General features: G+C 35.1%; 1 protein-coding gene and 1 long non-coding RNA gene across 3 annotated transcripts; one reads left to right on the top strand and one right to left on the bottom strand.

Moving 5' to 3' along the window:
• Positions 1-6,533: 6,533 nt before the first annotated feature.
• On the bottom strand, positions 6,534-8,331 carry LOC104098064 (heat stress transcription factor B-2a). Of its 2 annotated transcripts, none has more exons than XM_009604721.4 (3): positions 7,886-8,331; positions 7,536-7,797; positions 6,534-7,436 (listed from the first exon to the last, which is right to left on the bottom strand). In XM_009604721.4, exons 2-3 carry the CDS (start codon positions 7,785-7,787, stop codon positions 6,687-6,689), a joined length of 1,002 nt encoding a protein of 333 aa, XP_009603016.1. In that variant the 5' UTR covers positions 7,788-7,797; positions 7,886-8,331; the 3' UTR covers positions 6,534-6,686. The 2 variants fall into 2 exon arrangements, with proteins under 2 accessions (XP_009603016.1, XP_009603015.1); XM_009604720.4 differs by having other exon boundaries at positions 7,536-7,802.
• Positions 7,285-11,519, top strand: LOC104098063 (uncharacterized). The gene is made up of 2 exons (XR_686681.4): positions 7,285-7,417; positions 11,102-11,519. It is a non-coding gene; the product is annotated as an uncharacterized lncRNA (long non-coding RNA).
• Positions 11,520-12,213: the final 694 nt, after the last annotated feature.

Genomic DNA, 12,213 nt, shown 5'->3' on the forward strand with positions numbered 1-12,213 from the left:
ATCGCTTAACAGTTCTTTGAGGTGCCCTTACCATAACATGTTTACGACTTCTTATCTAAGGGCAATGCAGTCTTCAGTTTTGTGCCCGCATTCCTGGTGGAACTCACAAAGGGCGTCAAATTTTTCGGTGTTCGGGTCTGATCTCATCTTCGGCGACCACTTCACTTTTGTTCCGAGTTTCTCAAGAGCGTAGACTATTTTTTTAGGTGACACACAAACATTGTGAGCAGATAATAAATGAGTCATACCTCTTTTGTTCCGATGAGTCCTTATCATTGGCCTGGACGGGCCTTCTTTATAGCGGGGGGGAGGGTACGACGGCCGCCCTGACATTTGGTTGGTTACGTTCCCTGTTAGGTCACAGAATCGGGTGATCTCTTCTGGTGATGTCTATTCGTTCTTTTCTAGATTCGGCTTGTACTGAGGTTAGTCGGTGAGTTGGTCCTTTGAGGTCGTCCTCGTCTGCTCGGACCTCAGCAAAATAAGCATTATGGCTTTCATACCAAGTGGTTGGAGGATACTTTATCAATCGGCTCATCAATTTTCTAGTTACTCTCGAACCATCTCTACTCAGCCCATTCTGGAAAGCTATGACCGCCATCCCTTCGGATACGTTTGGTAGAGTCATCCTTACTCTATTGAACTGGTCGAGGAAGTCCCTTAGTCCCTCTCCCAAGGACTAATTAATAACAAATATGTTGTTTACTCTTGCTTCGGCCTTCTTGGCTTCGACATGGGCTGTTACGAACTTATCGACCATTTCTTCAAAAGTTTTTATGGAGTGGGTTGGTATCTGCTAATACCATGTTAATGCCCCTCCTATAAGGGTTTTGCCAAACCTCTTCAGCAAAATAGAGGACATTTGTTCCTTAGCTAGATCATTGCCTTTCATGGCAGTGACGTAGTGAGTCACATGATCTTCAGGAGTCGTTCTATCGTATATCCTGAGGTATGACAACATTTTGAAGGTCTTTGGTATGGCATGCGGGGCTGCATCATCGATGTGCGACTGCTCTACAAACCTACCGACATCCCTTTTTAGCAGCAACTGTATCTTGTCAACTCGTTCTTGGTGTTCTTTTATCTGGTTTGGGAGTGCCTTGTTTTCATTCTCCATTTCTTCCACCTTCTTTTAAATGGCAGTAAGGGAGCTATCACCTTCACTGTTAGTAATATTGTGAGTTATACATGTCGTTGGAGGAGGGGTCGGTTGCACTGCTCGTCTGTTTGTTGTATCGTGCAAGCCTTTGCGGTTTCTGTAGTCATGCCTAGAGTGAGTTTGTTGAGGACGCTCGCTAGCGTGTCGGTCAACCATGCTTCGAGGATTTTTTTCACAGTTGGGGGCGTCCCTTCTTCTGTAGATGTGGAGACCCCTTTTTCGCTGGGTTTTGTAATGGTGCAGTGTGGGGGAGGCGACCTCTCTCGCCTAGGGGACGTGTTGGGCATTGTGTCCTCTCCTTCTGTTTCACATCTTTCATTGATGACATTCATGAGGTTGGTTAGGAAGTCACTTGATAGTTTGGACCTTTCTCTTTGGTTACCTTCCATGTAGGGTTTTGTATGCACAAAGAAAGGAGATCTCGTGGTTTTTGACGTTAGTGACTTGCGTTAATTATAGATCTAGAGGACACTAAAAATGTAGTTAGGAAATTTCCACATACGACGCCAAATTGTTTGACCAAAAAATATATATCTTGGTTCAACTAATTAAATTTATATAAATGAGGGTTAATCTTAGCTAACAATAATATCTCTAAGATGGAGTTCTTAAAAGTACAATAAATATTACGTAGGTATATTTTGATAACGACGGCAGCATATAATCAATATCCCAGAAATCAAAGGCAATAATGTAGCATTCATTATCAATAAATAGTAATAAATGACATTTAAGTAAATAAAATAAAGTAGTCACCCAAGAAAGGATGAAATTAGTGAATGTTCTTTCTAACAATGACGAGTGATAGATGATCCTTTGAATATCTGAGATATTCTCGGATCTAGTGAAAAAGTGTAGACCAGAATCTTAGTGAAAATGTGATGTTTGTATGCATGCAATGAAATTCGATTCTCTCTAAAGTCAAAGTGTATTTTTACAAATGAATATCACATGTCCCCTATCATTGTGTCTCTTTCTATTTATAGGGAACATGTTCCTAAAAATCCAAACAATACAAGTGTAGAGAATATTCACTACAATATTCTCTTTTGTATCACATCTCGAAACTAGCCGTTACAGATCTGCTAAGGGTGCTCGACCTCGGCCACGATGACAACTACTCGACTTCAGTCTTGCTGACTCTTCGACCGCGGCCTTCGCTGATAATTATATTACTTCGACGCGGTATCCCAAGAATATTTTACTAATACTATTTCGACTAAAGATGGATTTTGACCCATATAGTAATGTGATTGAATATGATACTAATAAGTTAGAGAAGTGATGTAAGCCTATAATTATTTTAGTGTATTATTTACCTTACGTTTACGTGCTTCAATGTTAAACTATACTATATTTGTCCTTAATTAAGTTTATTTTATGTGTAGGTACTTTGTAGATGAAATTAGAAGCGAACTAAAAGGTTAATGTGTATTTTATACGGTACAAGAATAGTTCATGATTATTATTGATTGGAAATATTATAATGACATAATTAGACAATGATTGAAGACAAAAAGAAACAATTGCAAAGGATTTGAAAAGAAAACAGAAATGAGAATTGGAAAGTTAGGCACATCAAATCAATTGAAAACAAAGCAGCAGCAGGCGACGCGAGATAATTTCCTCGCGTTAAAGGCAGCGACGCAAGGGCTGAAGCGAGATTGTTCCGCGCGTTTGAGCTCGCTAGGCATGACCTCTCGTGAGATGCTTCGCGTGTTCCGAATTTTAAAGTTATTTTGTCTCATTTTTTGTTTTTGATTTGGTTATTTTGTCTAGGCCTTTTTCATATATATATATATTAAACACCATTTTTTAAGGAGGAGATCAACATTGGACAGACTTTAGACTTAGGGAAAGCGCGGAGACGCCGTGGAGGCCGGAATTCATCAGATTCCATCTTTCTTCCATCAAATTTAGTAATCTTTACTTTTTCTTGAAGATTTGTTGTTTTGCTACTATGTCTATGTGGAACTAAATTTCACGTTCTAGGGTTGTAGTTGTCATGAATATTGAAATTTATTAATTATATTACCGTTAATTCGAGTTATCATCTTTTGTTGTTTCTCTAATTCTGTGCATAATTGTTTAATTATTTGCCCATCAGTTGAGTTCTATTTATTATCTATGCTATGCTTGGGAAAGTCGTGTTTAGATTAGAGTAGAATTAGAGAGAGCTTGCTTCTTAACCCGTGGCTCGGGGAAAGATTTCGCTGTTAGGATAGGAATATACCTAATAGACTTGCTTAGTTGAATACCGTATTATATTCGTTCATGATAGATTCAAGACCATAGGAATATATGGTTGATATATTACGGATAGACAGATAGTATTGTGGGAACATGCTATTTATATAAACGATCCGGTCAACTAGCAATCATAGATAATTTGGATTAACAGGTGTAATTACGAACTCAATAGGATTGATAAATCGACCACAACCCTGGAATTTATATCTCACTTGGTTACGTGTTTAAATTTCGCAATAGTAATTGTAATAGAAAAGTTAAACTTTAGATCATCTTGGACAGTAAATTGATTTTAGTTTGCTTAGTTAACAGTTAATCTAAGTCTATGTAGGTTTGACATTCAATTTTCGAGTCACTTTTTTACTTGACGATTACGTATACTTGCGTGTATTTGGGAACCAACAAGAAGGATATAACATAGGCCAAGAAAGTTGTAAAGGAAAAGGAAAAAAAGGTCATAACACGAGTTATTAATTAATAATGCTATTGGATAAGTGTCTATCATTCTATAAACAAACTGTGTCCTATTTATTGCTACTAGGTTGACCGCTTTAGGCCATAGCCTTCTTCTCCCACAGTAGTTCTTTTTCCTTTTAAAAACACTTAAGGGTGGTTTGGTTGGAAAATTCCGGGATTAATTAACCCGAAATTAGTTATTTCAGGATTGTTATCTCACCCTCCCATAGGGATAAAAATATTACTATAATTAGTTATACCGCGATTTTATTTCAATCAAACGTAGGATAAACTCATCTCAAATTTAATTTCTAGATTAATTATCCATTATCCCTCCTACCAAACAAATCCTTAAATATCTGGGAGAGTGCGTGGAAATGACTAGTAGCTCCCACGTCTAAACAGTAAGTTAATTAAGTTTTCAGTAAAAAAAAATCTTTTTAACTAATTAAAAACGACAACTCCTCCTTTACTATTGTAATCTGAATTTTAGTATTTTATCCATCTCTTGGGGGCAGATAGTGGACCTAACTCTTTTCTTAGGCTGTGGCTTGAATCAACAAGCTTGTCATCACGGGCTGAACTTATAGTCAAATACTCTTATACAGTCCATATGCTAATTCTTTGGGTTTGGAGATGCTAATTCTTAGCTTGATATGATTCGGGATAGTCTAATCCCAATAGTTACGACTCGCATTACACGCAAATGAATGATAAGGCAAAAGATAAAAGAGATTTTAACACTATAGGGCAATTATATAAAATTATTTAAATAAGTAATATAACCTTTGTTTTTTTAATTTAAAATTGACAGATTCATTTACACTTAGCATATTCTAATAGTACTTACGGTTAATGAAAGATCATAAATTAAGAAATTAGTTTATATTCTTATAAATACATATCCATTTCTCTTTCATCCTCGTTAATACATTTTCGTTTCTCTTTCTCTATTATCCATATTAATACATATGAGAAAAGTGCTTGATAATAGATGACGGCGGCTAGATGACCCATGCATGTTTGATTTGAATTTTAGTTACTTTTCACTATTTATAATTGATTAGATAATTTTAACTAAAATAATAGTTACTCGGTTAAAATACTGACTTTGAGTATACAATTGATTTAATAAATATATTCGATTCCCTTTGAATTCACCCTAAATCTAGTTTCTCTTGCAACTGCCACACTCAATTTTTTTGAATTTCTTAATCTTTATTATAGCATGTATATGTTTATTGTACTATGAATATCTTTATTATATCATGTATATAATTGTGTATGCAGACATAAATAAACAAATGCAGATGTATGTTATACCGTTATTATAATGTGTATATAATTATTACACACTTAGAATTAACAAATAAAAATCTACAATATACCCTTAATACATGATTTAAAACTATATATATTCATACATAACTAAAAAAATTATTTATAATATACCATTATTGTGTCGTGTATATAATTTTCTACGCATACTAAATTAACAAACACAAACCTACAATATACCCTAATATACTAATTGGAAGTTCAAGAAAATGCCTTCGATGATGCAGATTATTTTGTGTCTTACTTCGATGGTATGTTTAATTTTTTGAAGGCTGAATTTTTTTTTTCTTTCGGTTTTTTGTTTGAAAAACGGAGAAGGTTATCATTGGGGAGTTTAATTAGGAGATTTATTGGGATTCGATTGGCCACAAGATAGAAATTGCTGCTAATATAATATTTTTAATGCCGCATTTGTTATTCAATAAATGGTGCTAAGATTCTGTAGATATTTTTTAAATCTTTTCTAATTATAAAAGTGTCTAAGAGAAGATTTTTACATGGTAGAACTTTTACTAATTATTTATATAAATAATAGTAATTTTGCTTTATTCCCAAAAAAGCACATTCAATTTACAGTTATAGCATGTTTAAAGATTCCTTACCTTATTTAATTGTGATCAATTTCTTAAACATAAACATTTAAACACTAACCCACAATTTAAGGGATTAGTTTTGAGCCATATTAATCTATCCACAATTCTCTCTCATCATTAATTTGAACTTTCTAAATTTACTATGTCTATGAAAAATAAATAATAAAAAGTTACAATTAGCACTGGAGAATATTGTAGGTTGTAAGCTAAAAAGAAAGACAGGCTGAAAAGGGTGTTGGCAAACATTTTGTTTATTTTGATTTTTTTCTTCATCGACGTTTATGTATGGACTTGACTTTCGAGAAATTTAGTGACATGAATAGATTAGATTAAAAAATTTTTTAAACTAAGTAAAATATTAAATAAACTCGAAGAGAATATAATTAATATTATAACGTGTATTAACGCGTACGCAGTAACTTATCTTTTGCATTTTACAATGCCGTTTTCCTACCAAAAAAAAAATATGAACGAAGTCATCTATTTTGAAGTATGTTGTAATTCATTTTGTCAAAAAGTAGTATCTGCAAGTATTTTTAGCAACATTTTTGCTTGCACACAAAAAATAACAAGAGGATCAAGGACATAAGCGTACTTTCCTTTTTATTATTTTTAATAAGGAATTTTTTCAAAGAACCTTCTCAAACAATTGTCAACCATCTTCCCAAAAGAGGGAAAGGAGTCGTTTTTTATGGCTACAACGAAAATGACGGTAAAGAGCGAAAGAAATCAGAAGGTCCTCAACGAAGCTTCTTGAAGATAGTCCTCACATGGTATCACGTGATTTAGCACGTGCGCCTCCTCGTACATATGCAGTCACAATTCACAATTCACACCTGTTTAATCTAGAGCTCTTTTAATTTAAGATCGTCTAATCTCTAACGTCTAATCTAATCTAAGTTACACACATCATCCTCACTATCATTACACACCCTTTGATTTCGTCCACTGCAATGTATCAGCCACGATCTCTCTTCATTTTCACAGCCATTTTCCTCATCTAACGGTTCTGATTTCACGTCATGCCCCGGCTGTTGCAGGCGTAATTCCTGATCATGCTCCGCCCTTGCTTCATCGCCATCCCTCACTCGTTTCATACCTATAGAGAAGCCGAATAATCTTGTCCGAATATCCTCGGGTTCGGCCTGGTTCCCGCCATCGCCCGCGGCCATATTAATATCCGATTCATCAACAGACAGTTTTGTCGGTAAGAGATCAAGTGGCTTTACCGCCGGTGAAATACTCTCCGCCGACTGATTACCGCTGGTGGAAGAGTCTGCGTAATTAGACATCAAAGAGTATATATTGCCGCAGAGGCTCCTCATTTGGCTCAGCTCTTTGTTGAGCTGTAAATTCTCTTTCTTTAACCGTTCGTTTTCTCCCAGCAGCCCCGCTGTGCCACCTGTAGATGAATTTGAAGATACGACTTGCTCGTCACCGGAATCCGAGGTAGATATTACAGGCCGTGGTGGCTGAGCAGGCGGAGCAGCAACGGTCACGACCGCTGTTACAGCTGCGCAAGGAGTAGCAATCGGCGTGACTACTTTCCGACGTTGGATATCGCGTAACAGACTTTTGTCACCTCTCCGAAAGCAGTCGTTTGAGAATTCCCATCGATCAGGTACGACTTTCCGAAATCCCTATAAAACAGAATCAAAACATTTATCATCGACGAAAAAGCAATGACTTTCTATATTTCATGGCAAATCTAATTAATGAATTCAGATATAGGAACTTACATAGGTGTTGAGCTGCCGAACGAAGCTAGAGAAATTGTTATGCTTAAAATATTTAGGAAGCAAATCTCTAGCAAACTCCGTCGGATTCCATACGATAAAGCTAGATCCGTCTTCGTTCCAAGAGACTACGTCGTCGATGGAAGGATCCTCGACGAGCTGATACGTCTTTGTTAAAAACGGCGTCGGAACAGACCTCGCCGTTTCACCGGCCGTTGATTCTCCACCGTTCCGCTCTATCGGCGGTGGAGTCATCGCTTCTCACCTTAACTAAAGATCGTTAAATTCTATACAAAACCATTTACGAGCAAAGATATCAAATAAAAGGTAAATTATATTCCAAAATTACATACTTGACTGAAGATGCTACTCGCAGCAGATCTGGAGCCAAAATTGCAGGGAGGCAAGAGAGTTGCAGGAAAGACGTCCGTTGGGATTTTTGGTTATTCTAGAAGGTTCCGACGACACATAGAGGTGTTTTGTGTGTGGGGGGGGGGGGGGGGGGGTAGGAACTATGTTTGTTACAGATAAGAGATGGAAAGAGTTGGAAAGTTCAGGAAAGGAGGAAATGGTGGTAAGGGGAAAATATAAAAAGAAAAAAGCGACAGAAAAAGAAACAACCAGAAGCTACGTTATACGGACAGCTTCCGAAAAAGTTGAATTAAAAAATAGAAATAAAGTCGGAGCAATACTTACTGCCTTTCGAGAAGCTTCAGTTGGCTTCTTATACGTGGCACCGGATGAGAGGTTACACAATATACTCTATATCCGACGCACGCATAGACGAAGTTCCATGTGCGATGGATAAACAATATGGCCTTTTAAACATATGATCTATACTGGGGTATATATGGATTGGGTTTGTTCGGATTTTATAAAAATTAAATCTAATCAATTATATTGATTTGGATTGATTCGATTTTGTCGGATTTTTCGAGTTTTTCGAATTTTTTTATTACATGAATATTATTTTAATTTTGTATTATTAAAATTATAGATTAAATTTTGATAAGTGAATATGTTTACTAAAAATTAAAAAAAAATAACAAACATATGATCTATTAAAGTGATCTTACAGAAGAATTATTTTTAATAACACATAATAATTTATTTTCTTAATTGTCTACCAATAATTTTTGATTGATGTACGCTTTTAGGGTTAACCAAATTTAATAATTAGACATAAAAATTAATATGATACCTAAATAATGATATGTTCTATGTGATTTTAGATTATCGAAATACCACTTCAAATTCAAAAAATATACAGTATAATAAATCTTGACATATGAATATGAAAGAACAAAGAGATGATTGAAGCATTTCAATAACACATAATAAGAAAGTGATACAATCTATTATTTAAAGTAAATACAAATGAATGCACTTTATAGTTCTAATAAATATTATATCTCATGAGAGGATCTCAAATATTTCTACACATATTTTAAATAAAATTCTATACGAAGTCTTAAAATTATATATAAAAATTATATATTTATATGTCGATTTTGTTCAGTTTTTTTTTACTCAATACCAAACCAAGTCAAATCAAACCTAATCGGATTTTTTAATCAGTTTGGTCTGACTTTTCGGTTTGGTGCGGTTTTCTGGTTCGGTTTGTACACCGCTAGTCCCTACTCCCTAAGGGATGAAGTAGGGATGACAATGGTTCGGTTCGGCCGGTTATTTTATAAAATTGGTACCATATCAATTTTTCGGTTATTTTATTATGTATAACCAAAATTAGACTTTTCGAAACCGTCTCAATCATGTCGGTTTCTAATTGGTATCGGTACGGTTCGGTTAATTTTCAATATTTTCTTTAAATATCATGTAAAATTCACCATTAGAAGTAAAATGCAATAACATACGTTCTTTTATAGGACTTAGCAAAACCTCTATACATTTTTACTGTTTAAATGGTGATAAATTAAAAAAAAAAATGAAAGATGGCAAGAGTATAGATCCATCAACTATTCTACAACAACGTAAAAAAAATCAAGCAAAGGCAAAGAAAATATAAATCACACGAGTAGAAAGATATTAACCAAGACGTGACTCAAGAATAAAGTATATAGAAGATTAAATATTCAAAAAGATAAATCTAAATTATATGAAAGGAAACATATTCAATGCATTGTAGTTTGCTACTCATTATCGCTAGAATACTTTGTGTCTTGCTAATAAAGATACTTGAAATAACTTAGTTTAAGTAATGTAGAATAATAGGTTTTAGGAATTAGTATTTTGAGTTTAATTACTTGTTGGTTTTGTAATAGTTTGCATAATTCCAAGGCCCAAAGAAAAAATTAATGCATTATTATTTTTAAACTTACTAGATAAATATATTTTTCACATGTAAAATTTATTCGGTACGTTTCGGAATTTTTTCGGTTTATTTTTATAAAATAAAAAACCTACCCTAATTATCGGTGTGGTTATAAATTTATATAAAAAAACTTACGGTTTCTTAAAAAGAAACATAAAATCGGTGCGGTACGGTTTGGTCGATTTATTCGGTTTTCGAATATCCATTGACACCCATAGGATAGAGCACCCATTTTTAAATTAGCAACATGTCTAACTCGGCCAAATTTAATTGTGCTTTTAATCTTGTTCATTCATTTGATCCAAAAGTAACTCATCAAATTATTGGTCAAATAAAATAATCCCAATTGTCTCAAATTGTATAATTCAACGAGTTAAAATGCAACTCCATTTCAACAAAATAAATATCGCGATTGGAAATAATGCAAATAAAATTCAAGCTAATAATTTAAGGAAAATGCATAAGTTTTGACATTTTTTTCCAAATCTTTTTCTAATAATAAGGTAAGCTTTCAAGAGGTACATTTATCCTAAGTGGGTTATTAGATTATGACCTGTCATTTAAGCAGTCTTAAACTAAATTATTTTGACCTCAATAAACTTTGAACGGATTGGGTAATGCTCCGTTTTGCATTAACCTATTTTTACCTTCAAGTTTGACTCTCTCTGCCTATTTATCTTCTCTAATAAGGAGTAAAGTGATTGTAATTCATATTGGATGAGGATAATTTTAAATTATCCATATACGCACTCTCTTTCAGATCACAGAACAGAAACAATTAAAAGAATAGTTAAGAAACTATAAATATTTTCTTTAAAAATGCTTAAATTGCACCATAAACTTGTCCAAAAAAGTACACTGAACTCCTTATTTTTTCGTTGATGATCGTCCTGAAATATTGAGCGAATTGGTGAATCAAAAGCCTATCTTGTTTGAAACCTAAACTACTTGGGGTGATCCAAGACGTGACCATTTCTAGTGATTTTTCCTCCAAGTTATCGCCCGTACTTTCTGTAGAGCATGCATACTCGTCGAGATAAAATCTGAAGGCTTTAACTTAATCTTAACAATAAGAATAACATAGGTGTAGTTGTTCTCTTTTCTCACATCCCAATCTTTCTTCTGAAATTCAATGTCTGAAAATTTGGATATTCGTGACCGTCCATCCGATTATACATAATATCTTTTTTTTTTTATTCACGATTATATATAATATCTCTGTGTATGGGTAAAATAGGGGCTAGCGGACATCCCGATTTCCCGGTGAATCAAATGAAGTAAGAGTACGAATATATGAGATCGAAATCGAAGCTAGGAGCTCTTGTATCAAGGCCCGAACGGGGTACTCGCCACCGGGCCTGATAAGACAACACTCCTCGAATCCAGAACGAGCTCCAAGACCTCGGAAAGCTTGACAAACAGTTGCACACGACTAACAGAGGACCGTGAAATCCGCACCCAACCGGATATCACGGCGCAGATCTCGCCCGATGTCGGTAGCGGATAAGTAATTGATGAGAAAGAAGGATTTTTTTACATTTTTTAGAATTGTATTAGGGGTGAAACTTTCCTACTATATAAAGTGGAAGCTTTTTATTCAGTAGGACACATTGTAAGACGCAGACCAAGAAATACAAGTTCATTTTTCTGCTTTCTAGCTATTGCAAAGTTCATATTTTATTGTTGTTCTTCATACACAATTGGCATCGAGTTAAGGGTCCGATAGAGGGTAAGGCTTTTGTTCAGCTTAAATCTGAACCCGGACATAACATCACAATTGGTTTGATTATTCATTCTATATTTAACTCATTTATCTAACATTCTTGATTATTTGTGTTGAATCAATCCACATATCCTTAAAATTGCGTATAAATTGAATTATTATCCGTTTAAGGGTAAACAGTTTGGCGCCCACCGTGGGGTTGAGGATAATAATGATGGTTTGATACAAATCTCCATAACACACTCTATTTTACGCTTGTTGTTTAAGGTCTCAATTTCAAGTCAGCTTAAAAATGTCAAATTCTCAGTCTGCTCTCTTGAACATTGAGGCTGAATTTGTCCATCAAGGCGAAAACAACAATCTGGTGCCTAGCAACAAGGTGCCTCCTACTGATCCCAACGGGTCCCAGTTGCCGACCCTGTCGATGCTAACTCGCAGGTACCCATCGATGTCAACCTGCCAACCGATCCCGAGAACAACGGTCACGGGGAACTCGACCAACGACTCGAGAAGTGCCCGGAGGCGATGGTGATGGGGTTAGCCTACGGTTAATCTTCGAAATGTTACAGGCTCAACAGGCGGCGATAGCACAGCTGCAAAATCAAAGTCGTGCCCCCAGTCGAGTC

The sequence above is a fragment of the Nicotiana tomentosiformis genome, chromosome 3 (assembly GCF_000390325.3).
Source record: "Nicotiana tomentosiformis chromosome 3, ASM39032v3, whole genome shotgun sequence".
Classification (NCBI taxonomy): domain Eukaryota; kingdom Viridiplantae; phylum Streptophyta; class Magnoliopsida; order Solanales; family Solanaceae; genus Nicotiana; species Nicotiana tomentosiformis.

Excerpts from the sequence above, each read along its gene's own strand:
- LOC104098064 (XM_009604721.4), bottom strand. The coding sequence starts at position 7,787 with ATGACTCCACCGCCGATAGAGCGGAACGGTGGAGAATCAACGGCCGGT. Across the intron at positions 7,437-7,535 it reads TTCGGCAGCTCAACACCTAT|GGATTTCGGAAAGTCGTACC; the intron begins GTAAGTTCCTAT and ends TCTGTTTTATAG.